The 15,090-nt window shown below is 36.4% G+C and overlaps 1 protein-coding gene across 7 annotated transcripts in view; it reads left to right on the forward strand.

Annotated features, from left to right (window-relative positions):
- The window catches only part of ITGB3BP (integrin subunit beta 3 binding protein), a 69,346-nt gene extending 54,256 nt beyond the window's left edge, over positions 1-15,090 (forward strand). For 5 of the 7 annotated variants that reach the window (XM_026006938.2, XM_072730729.1, XM_072730730.1 and 2 more), the window contains 4 exons: positions 194-287; positions 1,153-1,212; positions 8,201-8,251; positions 14,147-15,090. In XM_026006938.2, coding sequence (XP_025862723.1) covers positions 194-287; positions 1,153-1,212; positions 8,201-8,250 — 204 coding nt within the window. In that variant the 3' untranslated portion in view covers position 8,251; positions 14,147-15,090. The remainder of the gene's footprint in view (positions 1-193; positions 288-1,152; positions 1,213-8,200; positions 8,252-14,146) is intronic. The other 2 variants (XM_026006939.2, XM_072730731.1) reach the window with 1 other exon arrangement.

Consider the following 15,090-nt stretch of genomic DNA (forward strand, 5'->3'; position numbering starts at 1 on the left):
TAGTAATATCTGGCTTTTTCACATTTTAAAGTTTGCAGTGTTGACCTGCCAGCAAAAGTTAAATTTCTTACCACAGAGTTTAAGTTTTTCAGATGAAAGGAACAGTAATGAAAGGAACATTACTGATAACTAGACTTACCAGTAATGCTCTATATGTAGAGAACTTAACTCATTTAAGATGTCTTTCTTTTAGGCTTTGGAGGGCAGTAGAGAGCTTGAAAATATCCTTGGTATCTCCTGTGCATCCTGTTTCTTACAAAGAGAAATGCGGAAAACGAAAGAACTAAGTAAGAAAAATTCATGGGTTTTCAGTGGCATCTCTCTGATTCCTTATTTCTAAACATTAAGAATATATCTAATGTTTTCAGTTTTAGAGATAAACTCAATAATCTTTCCCAAATTTAAATCTGATAGACTTTTTTATATATGGCACTACTGGACATGTAATGGAAATCTTATTTAAAGAATAAGAAGCTCTTTCTGGGCCCAATGGCCCAGCGGTTTAGCGCCACCTTCGGCCTGGGGTATGATCCTGAAGACCCGTGATCGAGTCCCATGTCGGGCTCCCTGCATGGAGTCTGCTTCTCCCTCTGCCTGTGTCTCTGCCTCTCTCTCTCTCTCTCTCTCTCTTCTCTCTCTCTGTGTCTGTCATGAATAAGTAAATAAAATCTTTTTAAAAAAATTATAGGGATCCCTGGGTGGCTCTGCGGTTTAGCACCTGCCTTTGGCCCGGGGTGTGATCCTGAAGACCCGGGATCAAGTCCCACGTCAGGCTCCCTGCATGGAGCCTGCTTCTCCCTCTGCCTTTGTCTCTGCCTCCCTTTCTCTCTCTGTGTCTCTCATGAATAAATAAATAAAATCTTAAAAGAAAAAAAATTATAAGAAGCATATATCTTTTCCCAGGATATGTTACTTCAGGGATTCTTGTTGAATATGAAGGAAAAGAATATGCCTTCAGCCTGATAATCAGGCTTTTTAAAAATCTAGTGCTTATTCTTTAAATAAGATAAAATAAGGTATTACATTTTGTACTCGATACCTATTATGTATTACTTCAAATTATCTTTTTCTCATGAAGTTATCCAAGGATGAGAAATTATTCATATTCTATGCTAATTCTTAACATGAGTATTTTTGTTTTTGTTCTTTTAGTGATAAAAGTAACAGAACAAAAACTGTTCGAAAAGAAGTGTTCAGAATTTTCCAACAAAGGTAAAGAGTTGTGTTTTCATTTATATTAAAAGATCCTTTCATCTCATTTCGCCAATTATCATGAGTCCTTTTTTACTGTGGTCTTTTTAAAAGATCATAAATCTCATTTGAAAACCTTATACTGAATTTGGCAGGCCATGTCTGATAAGATAACTTCTCTGATTATTAAACTTTTAAAATATGTTTTGAAATACAATTTTCAGTTTAAGATTTAGATTTTGTCTTTTTATTAAAAGTTCTTCTTGAGCATACAGACAAATAGGAACAAGCATTAATATATAGCAACTTTTTTAATGGTGAATTAGGATTACACAAAGCATAAAAAGTTACTTTGTAACCAGCGTTTTGAAAACTTTCAGATCATTAATGATGTTTGATCTACTGTGAACTCATATGCCTCTGAGCATTTCACAGCATGGGAAACTAAATTAGCAGGCTTCCCATAACACATGCACGTCCATACCTCAGTAAGCAAAATGATCATGGACTATAAAATATTAAAACCTTTAGACCAACTTAAGACGGATCATTTTAATATTACTGACATAAATGCCATTTTGCAATCTCTGCAAGTGGAACTAGGCCTTTAAGCGGGTAGCTATGTTTTAGTCTACCATTTTTGAATACCAATGACTACCAATTATTGAGGACCAGTAATTCTAAGTTCCCAACACTAGGATCAGCAGATCTTTACCTCTACTCTGCACTATATCTATTATCACTGTCATTATAGATAAGGAACAAAAACAAAAAATGTTAAGTAACGTGCCCAAACACACTGCTATTTTTTTTTTTTATTTTTTAAAAAGATTTTATTTATTTATTCATGAGAGACACAGAGAGAGAGGCAGAGACATAGGCAGAGGGAGAAGCAGACTTCATGCAGGGAGCCCAACATGGGACTTGATCCTGGGTCTCCAGGATCACACCATGGGCTGAAGGCAGTGCTAAACCACTGAGCCACCCAGGCTGCCCAACACACTGCTATTTAAATGTCAGAGCAGGAATTCCAACTAAAGACCAGTCTAACCTCAAAAAAGTATGTGTTTTTTCCATTGTTCCATGTTGCCTCTTCCTACAACAAATGAAATCACTTAGTCAACCCAGCTTTTAGATTCAAATGAGGCATAACTGAAACCACTTCAACCAATCTAGTATATTGGATTATATTTAGGATCTTTAACAAGCCAGTGATGAGTTTGCATGGAAAGTACTAGGATTCCCTGTTATTTTCAAAGGCCACCTGGTAATATAGGGCAATAGCCCTGGCAGGACTCCTCCAAAGCTCATGAAGGAAGAGAGCTGAGCAGGTTTCCCGAACCATTCAATGGAGCAGAGTTAACTTCCACTGTGATCCCAAGAATTTAAGAATATGAAGTTAGCTCTTAGAAAAGGCTTAAGACCTCTTCTTTCCTATACTGTGAAACTTGATTATAATGTGTAGCTGGATTTCAGTGGTTTCAGTTTCTTTTTCCTTGAGAAGTTTTAGAGGATCATAAATGGGAAATTGGATTGTTGATTATTTCCCAACCAGAGGAAATCTATATATTATGTGCCAATGGTGTGGATTTTTTTTCAATCTGTAACTTCCTAGAAGTGACCAGAATTAGGCTTTACAGAGTTGGCTTTCACCAATTTTTGAGAAATGAGGAAGGGAAAATTGTAGAATAAATAAGTGAATTGTCACTTTAATATTGGGGAAGAAATTTCCAAAACTATCGTTTCATTCCCTAAACATTTATTAAGACATTAAAGGTATATTCCATGTATTAAAAGTTATCTCTTTTCAGTTATCTATTATATACCAATTCTTTGTGTGTTTATGCATGACCAGCTTTAAAACTATTTTCTAGGATTTTAGGCCTTAAAACTGACTTGCCCATTACCAGGTTTCCCTAAGGACTGAGTGTTTGTTCACGCATAAAGGAGATCCTGTGACTAAATCATGTTTTAAAATTTCTAATAAGGGAACCCTGGGTGGCGCAGCGGTTTGGCGCCTGCCTTTGGCCAGGGCGCGATCCTGGAGACCCGGGATCGAATCCCACGTCGGGCTCCCTGTGCATGGAGCCTGCCTCTCCCTCTGTCTATGTCTCTGTGTGTGTGTCTCTCTCTCTGTGTGTGTGTCTCTCTGTGTGTGTGTGCGTGTCTCTCTCTGTGTGTGACTCTCTCTGTGTGTCTCTGTGTGTGACTCTCTCTGTGTGTGTCTCTCTCTGTGTGTGACTATCATAAATAAATAAAAATAAAATAAAATAAAAAATAAAATTTCTAATAAGCATTGATTATTTGTTGTGGCCAAAATGAAAACTGAGGGATCCCTGGGTGGCGCAGCGGTTTGGCGCCTGCCTTTGGCCCAGGGTGTGATCCTGGAGACCCGGGATCGAATCCCACGTTGGGCTCCCGGTGCATGGAGCCTGCTTCTCCCTCTGCCTGTGTCTCTGCCTCTCTCTCTATCTCTCTGTGACTATCATAAATAAATAAAAATTTAAAAAAAAAACAAAAAAAAACAAAATGAAAACTGAATTTAAATATATATAAAATATATAATAGCTATAGAAATATATATTAGAATATATGTCATCTTCCATTTGTTTCTTGGCAAGAGCTGAATTAGCTCTTTACATTTCCTGAGGTATTCAGATCTTCATTAGCTTTTCAATTAATATTTTTTTAAGATTTTTTTATTTATTTATTCATGATAGTCACAGAGAGAGGAGAGAGAGGCAGAGACACAGGCAGAGGGAGAAGCAGGCTCCACGCAGGGATCCTGATGTGGGACTCGATCCCAGGACTCCAGGATCACACCCTGGGCCGAAGGCGGGTGCTAAACCACTGAGCCACCCAGGGATTCCCTCAGTTGATTTTTTTTAAAGTATTGTTGCCTAAAAAATCTTTTGAAACTTATTTCCTTTAAAATTTGAGTGTTTTTACTGAGTGTTTTTTCCTCTTCTCTCTCTAGCTCATGATGCATTTTTTTATTTTGGTTTTTGATTAAAGATGATGCACATCGACACATTTATATATGTATATATAATTTTTTGCTGAGTTAACAACTTTAAACCCTTTTTATTTGTATATTCATTTTACAAGGATTTAGCTATTGTTTTTGACATCTCAAACTAATTTGCTTTATACATTCCTTATTTGGGGATCTATCTAGCCTTTTGCCTTTTATAGAAATTTCTACTTCTTTCACTATGCTATTATCTATAATTGCTTAAATTTTAAAATATTTGGGGAATCTTGATAATATTAGAAGTTATGTAATGTTAAAAATAACTCCTATAATATATATGAGATTTGTTTTATTAGGTACTTAAAGAAAATAAGAACAAATTACTTTTTTCACAGTAAAAAGAATGTCCTTCAGATTATCATAAAATTTTCCTAGAATAGTTAAAATAGACAATATCAGGAAAATTCCAGCATTTAGGCTATTGTTGCTCCTTCAGGTCAGCCCCCTGGTTCTGTTTATTTTTCCATGTCACTCCTAGCTAGCTTGTTTAGCATCAGTTGCAGCCTTTATTACAGAGAAGTACAATTGTAAAAATAACATGCTAGTGTTTTAAATAAATAGACATCTGACACATTTTTTAAGGCTTTACAGAGGAAATTAAAACATATACAATAACATGAAAAAGTACCCTGAGATTTTCATAGTTTTCAAAAGAACTGGATGTTGCAAATCAGGGGCTGCTTTGATAGAGCATATGAATAAAAGAGGCTCTCCCTTGCTAAATACAAATTTCTTAAAGGAAGGCTTTCTTTCTTTTTTCAGTTACTTAGGAAGTAAGCCTAACTTCATTTTCCTTAATAATATTGGCTTTATGACTCTTAGAAAAATAATGAGATGAAAGGTCCTTTTTCTGTTACATTTGGATGTGAATTTTCATAATTATTCTTAATTTGTTATGCTGAAGATTTAAAACATGACCATTCAATGGGTTGATACAGATGGAATGTCACATTATCATCACATGGTAAGGCATGAAATTTATTTACTTTACATAATCAACCTCTACTTAAAACAACTTGATACAAATATTCCTAAGTCAATAGAGGACATTATATAGCACTTAGTATTTTCATTTTTTCTGGAAATATTAGAAAATACCATCATTGTTTGTCTAAGACCAGTACTTCCAGTAAACAAAATGTTTTTCAAAAGAATGTAAGCAAATTGTAGAACAGTTGCCAAGATATGAAATCTAGACACTTTAGCTTTAGTCCAAAACATATTTTATCTGTTTTGAGAATAATTGTGTAGGTTGCAGTATGCATATTTGAAATGAAATGTAACCATGTGAACTTTACAATTGTTCAAAAAAGTTGATTGTCTCAGCTGTTTGTAATACAAAATATTTCAGAATTTCTAGCCATGGCCTTCAGAAGAAAAGTGCAAGCTATAACGTTTCTGTTTTCTTTAGCTAACTTACTGTCTTACATTATTAAATTCATCTGGGTTATAGGATTTTAAAGTTTTCGAATTCTTGGACTACAGGACAAATTTTAAGCTCTTTCTGTTCTGACTATGAAATAGTTTGATACTGCCTTTTCATTCTAACCACCCACAGAAGTATTTTTTAATTTAAAGATATGTTGTTCTTTCCCCCACTCAGGCTTGAAAATGTATTTATCATACAGCCAAATAATTTTACTCCCTAGAAGACTACTATCCTTTTAGTTTTTTATATCCTAACATTAAATAGTATCTTTTTTCAAATAAATACTTCAGTTTTAAAAGCACTAAAGTTTGAAGTGTAGACATGATGCGTTTTAGAAGAAACAAAAATTCCTTCCTGTGCCTTCATGTTCTTGGTTTATCTGAAGACAAAAAATGGAGATATTAGTTTTGGTGACACAAATCTACATAATGTACAATTGTAGTCCTAGCTCTTTATCAGAATTCTCCTGTCATGTTGTACTTGGTTCATATCTTTCCTATTAATAATGTTAATGCCCTTGTCTTACACTATTCATCACTGTTTTGGGGATACATTTTGACTGCTTACTTGAGATTTGTCTACGATTTAAGGAAAAACAAATTGATTTATTACTTTTCAAAGCCTTTTAAATAATTTCTTCCATGATTCAAATTTTTGTATACTTCTTTAGAAGTATGATAGTTTTTATCTTTTAAATAATCAGTAAAAAAAATTTAACCATAGATTTGAACTCACTTAATAGCAATTATATGTTTAAGAGGTGTAAATAACTTGCTATCAGACATTACGAATATCCAGGTGCTCTGTATGTGCTGATGACAACAAAATTGAAACGAAAGACTGTAATAATTCTGACTGGTTTTCTCTGCAGAAGATATTGATTATTTGTGTGTGGTGAGAGATTTGGAAAATTCAATTAAAGGAGTTGTGCAAAGGTTTCATAAATTTTCCTTCTACAGCATGTACACAGACATTGTTGCGTATTAAATCAATGCAGCACTTCACAATATATTTTCTTTGAAACATAAAAATAAATAACATTTAAACAGTTCTGCTTACTACAGAAACAAATTTTATTTTCTGTGAAGCATTTAGTCATGTGCTATCACTGACTCATACACATTTGCCAGCTGTAACAAATTTTATAGACATTTTCTCCAGAGACATATCTCACATACTATGAATTTTTAAATGAGCAAATGGTGAAGAAGGGATGTCAGCAATATAAAAATTGATCAGTTAAAAGATAAAAGCATAAGTAAAGAGATTTGTATGGTAGTCTTAATAGGTTTTATTAAATAAAAATACTATAAAAAGACAGTAATGAACAGACTGAAGACTAACCATTCTTGAGATGGAGAAAAATTATTCTGGCACATTTAGTAGAAATTGGTTTTATGTCACCTGACAGGTGAACATTTTTTTCCCCTGTTTTAACTCTTAGAGTAGTCAAAAATCTCTTCAAAAAAAGAGTTAGATAAATTTTCTAAGTGGCTTATGTATTAAACACACACATAGAATGATAAAGCAGATATTTATAGTGTTATATAGATAATTATATAGTTAAAAGCAGGACTTCTGTAAAAAGTATTGGGTGAATTTTTCCTCCAGCTCAGACTCATACAAGAGGAAAAGAAGCATTTTTTAATTTATACTGTTCATACCATATGCTTCAGCTCTCTGGAATCTCTCTCTTTGTGAACTCCAGGCCTCTCTACTGCTTCTCTCTCTACCTGGATTGCTCTTTCTTCCTTCTCTGTCTAGCAGATTCCTCCTGCTCATTCTTTAAGATCAGCCTCAGATGTCACATCTTTTATGAAACTCTCCCCAACTTGCCTACGTAAAGTTAAATTGCTTTTTCTTCTGGCCTTCTACAACACTTGTCTGAATGTTTATAAATGTATTATGTTGTAGAGTTGTAGTGTATTGTAATTGTCCGATTATATGGCTCCTCCTGGGCTCCTCCTTGGCAAACAAAAGTCGTATCTCTATGGTATAGCCCCAGAGCCTAGTATAGAACCTGATAGAAGGTCCACAGTGCATGTTCAGTGAAAAAATAAAGACAAATGCAACTCTAAGAATTTTTTAAAGGAATTTAAATATTTTCAAATACTTACAAATTACTATCTCCTTACATGCCTCATCCATTTAATACTTACGGCATGCCTACTATGAGCCAGGCACTGTTCTAGCAGTGGGGATATGGTAATGACCAAGGCAGACATAGTCCTGCCCTCATGATTATAGAATCTGTCACAAAAGACAAATAATTATAATAAAGCATAATCACATAATAATCATAATCATTATATTAATAAGTTTTGGGGCACTTTTTATCCTAAATTCTTAAATGTACATTCTGAAACAGAATTGGGCAAATCAGTAAAATGTTGAAATGAGAATTTATAACCCTGAAGCTGTTTATAATGTAAAAAAAACTTTATGTTTGGGTTCTTTAATTTCATTTGATTCAGCATTTATTCTGTATCACATATTGTGACAACTTACTTTGAAATGTTTTCTGAAAAAAATCTTCTTTCTTACAGAATTGCATCATCTTGACAGCTATGAATTCCTTAAAGGCATTTTAAACTGAGGTAGGATTTCACCTTTCTAACTAAGGTTATTAGCCTTGTGAAATTTCACTGTTTTGTTCAGATGGAAACATTTTACTTATATTATCAAATTTGGTATTGTGTGTCTATGAAGAAAATAGGGACATGAGCTTTGGAAGTGTTTTTGAAATTATATTGAATCTATTTTTATAAATTGTAAGAGGACAATCTGACAGGATGTGCGAGTTAGAAGCTGATTGAAAAGAACTGTTGAGCTCATCAGCCTAGCTTTAAAAGTCAAGTGCATATTTTTAGGTTAGTATTTAGAGGGCTCTTAATTTAGCATCTTTATTTTTTTTTTAAGATTTTATTTATTTATTCATGAGAGACACAGAGAGAGAGGCAGAGACATAAGCAGAGGGAAAAGCAGGCTCCATGCAGGGAGCCTGATGTGGGACTCGATCCTGGGACTCCAGGATCACACCCTGGGCCGAAGGTGATGTATTTATTTAATTAAATAAAATATTAAAAAAAAAAAAAACTAGCCTATCCCAGACTTAGTGGCATCAACATTAAATAAGATTCTTAGAAGCTAACTAGATGTTGCCTACTATCTCTCAGGAAAAAAAAGTAATGCAAAATAAATTCTATAGTGAAAATACATTTCTTTGGAAATTGTATTTCAGGGAACCCTGGGTGGCGCAGCAGTTTAGCGCCTGCCTTTGGCCCAGGGCGCGATCCTGGAGACCCAGGATAGAATCCCACATCAGGCTCCAGGTGCATGGAGCCTGCTTCTCCGTCTGCCTATGTCTCTGCCTCTCTCTCTCTCTCTCTGTGTGACTATCATAAATAAATAAAAATTTAAAAATTAAAAAAAAAAGGAAATTGTATTTCAAATGATTAGTATTAGCTTCCTAACTTTAAAAAATAATTGCAAAATATACACAAAATTGTGTCACTTTCCTTCATTAAAATGTTTATTCTGTTGTATGCAACAAATAATAGTTTTTTTTTTTTTAAGATTTATTTATTTATTCATGAGAAACAGAGAGAGAGAGGCAGAGACACAGGCAGAGGGAGAAGCAGGCTCCCCGCAGGGAAGCCCCATGCAGGACTCCATCCTGGTTCCCAGGATCACACCCTGAGCCAAAGGCGGACACTCAACCACTGAGCCACTCAGGTGTCCACAAACTATAGTTTGTAAAAATAGCTGACATTCATTAAGCACTGTCAATATGCCAGGTACTATTGTAAGTACCTTATACATATTCCATTTAACCTTTTCAGCAATTTACATGACATACAATTATCGACTTTATTTTATAGTTGAGGAAACAAGTACAAAGAGGTTAATAACCTTGTCCTAGAATGATCTAAGAGACAAAGCCAGGATACTAAGCTGAGTAGGCTGGCACCAGAATCTTTGCTTTGCCCAGTCACAATAGTAAACTACGATTGTCAGGGGTCACTACTGGTCAAAGTTTTTAGATCCTGTTAAATAGTAAGGATCTAATATATATGCATATACATATGTACTCATTATAGGTTAAACATTTTATACAATTTCATGGCAGTCCAACAGATAACTATTAGATGGCGATCCTAAATACATAGTTACAGTTATACATCTGGCAAATAACATACATATTGAGTATTTGATGGTCTCATTTGAACTTTGGGGAACTTAAAGTACTGAGAATAGCTTTGTGTTCCTGGATCCTAATAAAGACTAGAACATTAGGGGTGGTCTTCTGAGTCTTTAATATGAATAGTATTTAACAAAAAACTTTCAAGAATGAAGGTTGTCCTGCCACTCAACTTCCCATTTAGTGGGAAGCATTGGAGAGAAATAACAATGAAATGAAACTGGACTTTACCTCTGAGGCATTTTCCTGGGTTCTTTTGACTTTTCTTCTTACTTTGGCACTTTCTTCATAATCTTACCCTACCCTTTCCTTGACTTTAGTTCTCACCTTAATGCAGCTTATGGCTTCCGAATTGATTTTGACCATCTTTCTGAGGTATAAACTCACAACTCAGCTGCCATATATGTTTTGCCCCAAGTGTGCTGATTTCATCATTTCCCCTCCCCCCCAAAATTCTTTCTCATTTGCCTTTTTAGGGATTACATGAATCCAGTGATAAGACTCAAAACCTCAAAATTCTGTCCTTCTTTGTGCCCTCATATGCAACTGCTGCCAGGCCAGATCACTTCTAAAAATGTTTACCTCTTCTTTCCATGCCCCCTGTACTAGGTTATTCCTTCATGACCTCTCATCCAGATTATCCTCTCCATTGTAATCTGCCTCTTTGCCCCCTTGGTCTCTTTCCCCTACAGCCTGTCCTGCTACTTGAAAAATTATGCCTAAGAAGATACCACTCTGCCATATTCACAGTAAAATCCAAATTTCTATTGCATTCAGCACTCTCCCTAATGTGACCACAGCTTACCTTGTCCTGGTGCCTCAGTCACTCCAGATGATGTGCCATTCTTCAGACACATTCCTCAGAGAGAACATTTCTCATTCCTTTATCTTTGTTCTTGTCTCTCCTCTGCTTGACATGTTTTCTTGACATGTTTCATTATCAAAACTTTAACCATCTTTCAAAACCTGCTTATAACTCACCTTACAGTAGGCTTTCTCAGATTCCTCTTTTCCATGTTGTCTCGTTCCTTTTTTATGCATTTGTCATAGCTGCCCAAATGGTATGACTAAGCGAGGGTATTAAATTCTGATTTTGTCCCGTGCCTTAGAAACTTCTGACTGGCACAGTACTCCTGATGCCATTGTGGCCAACTCCCCTGTCTGCACATCAAGTCCTGCCCCCTCTCACACTATGTGATTACTCCGCCTGATATTTATTGTTCATTGGGGGAAATAACCCATACAAATTCACTCCCAGAGCCTTTAACAAGCAAAGCCTTTATAAAATAATGTTACAATAAGAGAGACTATAAGAGAGACAGCTACCTATGGGTCACAGACTTAGACAGTAGCAGTACAAAGACCAGCAAAGGGGTGGGGGAGCATGATTTGGGCTAATATTAATAGAGGACACTGCAGAAGATATTGGGATAATTTATCTAGAAACAACTGGATAAATCACTTGGTAAACACAAGTAGAGGCTTAGTATAAACAGAGCACTTGGGCAGCCCCGATCGCCCAGCGGTTTGGCGCCGCCTTCAGCCTTGGGGTATGATCCTGTAGACCCAGGATCGAGTCCCACGTCGGGCTCCCTGCGTGGATCCTGCTTCTCCCTCTGACTGTGTCTCTGCCTCTCTCTCTCTCTCTCTCTTTCTCTTTCTGTGTCTGTCATGAATAAATAAAATCTTAAAAAAAAAATAGAGCACTTGCATAATGCCAACCTTCTAAAACCAAGTTGATTAATCAAGCTAAAGATACAAGATTTATATTATATACACAAAACAGTAATATAAGCCAAGCTATGATAAGCAATACAAGTTCAGACCCACTTCTTTCCAGGATTCTGGCCAATAGCAAGCACAAAAAGGGATTATGAGTCCATTGAGAATCAAAGTATCAACTTTATTAATGGAGGAATTGATAACCTCAACATGGCAGGCCCTCTGATAGAAGATTAGGGTAACTAATGTGGAGTGTGCCTAAGACAGAAGTGGAACCTCCTCTCCCATACTGAGTCTAAATCTTGAACGCTGTGAATCCCAATCTTGAACCTGAGGAGAAAGCTGTGTCTTTGAAGTAGACCCCATGTCCATGTGCCTCTACAATGCAAAGACCACAGACACACCTATGCTTGATTGCAGATGAGATCTATAGAATGGGCTGGTATCCTTACAGGATGAAATTAGGAAGCACAAAGACCCATTGGACTTGAGAGGAGACCATTAAAGGGATAGTGAATAGTGGGAAAGATGTATAAGAGTGACATATGGGGATCCTTGGGTGGCTCAGCAGTTTAGCCCCTGCCTTCAGCCAAGGGGGTGATCCTGGAGTCCCAGGATCGAGTCCCACATCGGGCTCCCTCCAGGGAGTCTGCTTCTCCCTCTGCCCCGCCCCCCCACCCCTTGCCGCCGTGTGTCTCTCATGAATAAATAAATAAAATCTTTAGAAAAAAAAAAAGTGACATGTATTATTACTAGTGAAATGTGGATTGATCTTCTGGACTTTGGCCAATCAAGTTTGTCACTCTTCCATAGGGTATAGAGAGCAGAAGAGCTGACAGTTCCTTCCTCTTCAGACTAAGGATTATAAACCTTCCTTTCTAAGAACCAAGTGAAGAATAAGCAATAGTATACGAATACACAACAAACATCGATCACCTCAGGATGGAGTGATTAGGTCATTATTTAAGAGTTCATGATTTTCAAATCAATTCTAGTTATTCCACTCTACATTATCTCTGACAGAGGACCGTCTGGACCCTAGTAGTGGAAACTCTGTACTTTACTAGGAAGCCTGAATTTGAGAAATGGTCATTTTGATGGGCTGCATAAACATACCAGATAGAATAACATGAACAAAAAAGGCAGAATAGTAGAATGACTGAACAATAGTAGGTTGGACCACGTCATTGACAGTTATGATCACCAGGCTTAATAGGTTCAGACTTTATTCATTAGGCAAAAGTAGACCAGTGAAGATTATTAGGGAAGTAACAATCCAAAATATGTCTTAGAAAGAATATAATTGCTATATGAAGGATAATTCCTGTCAAAATACTGCTCATGAACTGCATCACTATATCTAAATTGCTTTTCATTTGTGTTCTGAGATACTCATCTCCAGAACCAGTAGGGCAGTGTAGAGATAATATTAATGCTTCTGTAGTCTTGTGTTGTGACATATTATCATATTGAACATAGTTATTTGTTTTTCCTGGATCCTGAATTTGGCCTCAGAATCTTTCTCAACACTTCTAGCAGCCCTGATCAACTTGTAAAACTCCTTCGCATGGTCTGGCATTATAACAGAGGACAGGATTTGGATTACATGTCTAGCACAAGTTCTGCTACCTACTTAGCTCTGTGGCCTTAATAAGGCACTTGGCTCCCCTAAACCTTAACTATAAAATGGGACTGATCCTTACCTTGTGGGATTCTACAAGATAAACTTAACTAGCATCTCCCCCACAGTAACTATGTAATGATAGTCTTACTTTTCTGTATAGTATTGTCATTAGTTCTGATAACTCTGGATCGGTGACCTCTAGGGATATCAAATGAACACCAGAGTGCTTAAAATCTCCTCTAGGAATTCAGACCAGGCTCAACTTGGCAAGAGATGGTGGTGGTCAAGTTGGCAACCTACCTCCTGGGACAAAGAATATATGTGGATTCTCATGAATAGGGAAATATAGGAGCCTACCATCATTACCTCTTAATAACTGCACACATAAGCATGGTAGGGGTATTTCAGGAGTGAAAGGTCCAGATGCCCTATGGGAAACATGCCATCACTTGCCAATGGCTGCTTGGGGGGCAGGTTTCCTCACCCAGAGGTCTGGAGCCAAACGGCAAGAACGTCTGCCACCACTGGGAGGCCCCCAAGGGACATGCTCCGAATAGGAATGCCAGTAAATTCGGTCTCTTTTTTTGGGGGGCAGCTGTTGGAGGAAACACCTGCTGAAAGGCCCTTAAGGCTTATAGACCAAAGGCATGTAGATTTTGGTGTTTTCAGCAAGTGGGTCATGTAGGAGTTTCAGAGATCTCTCAGAAGTATCCCAAGACTGATCTTCAAAGTGGAGAGTGCGATGTCTGAGTAACCCTATTGACAGTTATTTATGAAGATGAATCTTGTTAGAAGACCCAAAAATGAACAAATGAGAGTGCCAGTATCTCCTCTAGGTGCCAGATCACATGGTAATGGGTGTTTGAACCATGGAAGTAATGCATGAGAGGCATGTTAATTTGGAAACTAGTTCTTGATCTAATAACCATCCTATTTATCCTGCAGGCATTAGAAGAAATGTGCCCACTCTGAACACCAACTTCGTCTGCATCTGCCTGACCGTATTTAAAGGAACAGAAACGTCTGTAATTAATCTGCCCAGTAAATACCAGATCAGCGCACTAGGCAGGTGTGTGTCTAGATAAAATTTCTTGCAGCTAATTTAAACTTTCTACACACACCAGTGGATAATCTCAATGTAAATAATACATTTCTCCTGGACCCTTTAATGTGAGCCAACATGCAGGAGAGGATATTAACTTCTGTTCTCTATCACATACACGTCTGTGTACTTTTAGCTTTTATAGATAGATTTGAAGCATTTATGAAAAGAGCACCTTTGGAAAAAGTGTAGGTTTTAAGACTCAGATTAAATTTAATGAGTAGAAGTAGGTACCACTTTCCCATTGAAAGCCCCAGATGCATATTAGATTCTTTTTAAACTTTTTAAATTTTTCTATGAGTTTATTATGTAGCCACTATCTCAGGGATGAGTTTTTCTACTCTACCTATTTCTATGCTAGTATAGAGAAACTATTTTCAAAGTTTTAAAATTGTCACACCTTCTTTTATAAAATAGTGGAATGCATTTTTCGGTACAAATATATTTTTAAGTAGGAAGTTATTCTTAAACTGAACTACACAGACTCTACTGAATTTAAAGAGATCTTTCTTATGGGTCAGTATGTAATCCCCTCAAAATTATTTTGAAGCATCAAGTTTCTATTTTTCTATGGTGTTCTTTTGTATCATCCTCGCACTGTCACAAAATAAAAGGGAAGAGGGAATCACAGGATGTGTTATAACTTGGGTAACATGGCTTTTTAAAACCTCTATTTTTCTTTGATTATCTCTACAAGGGAAAAAGTGCCATTCCCTTGGTACTTGCCCTAAGTCTTGATAAAATTTGTATATTATGGTATCATGTAAATAAAAATACTATATGAAAA

The sequence above is a fragment of the Vulpes vulpes genome, chromosome 12 (assembly GCF_048418805.1).
Source record: "Vulpes vulpes isolate BD-2025 chromosome 12, VulVul3, whole genome shotgun sequence".
Lineage (NCBI taxonomy): Eukaryota > Metazoa > Chordata > Mammalia > Carnivora > Canidae > Vulpes > Vulpes vulpes.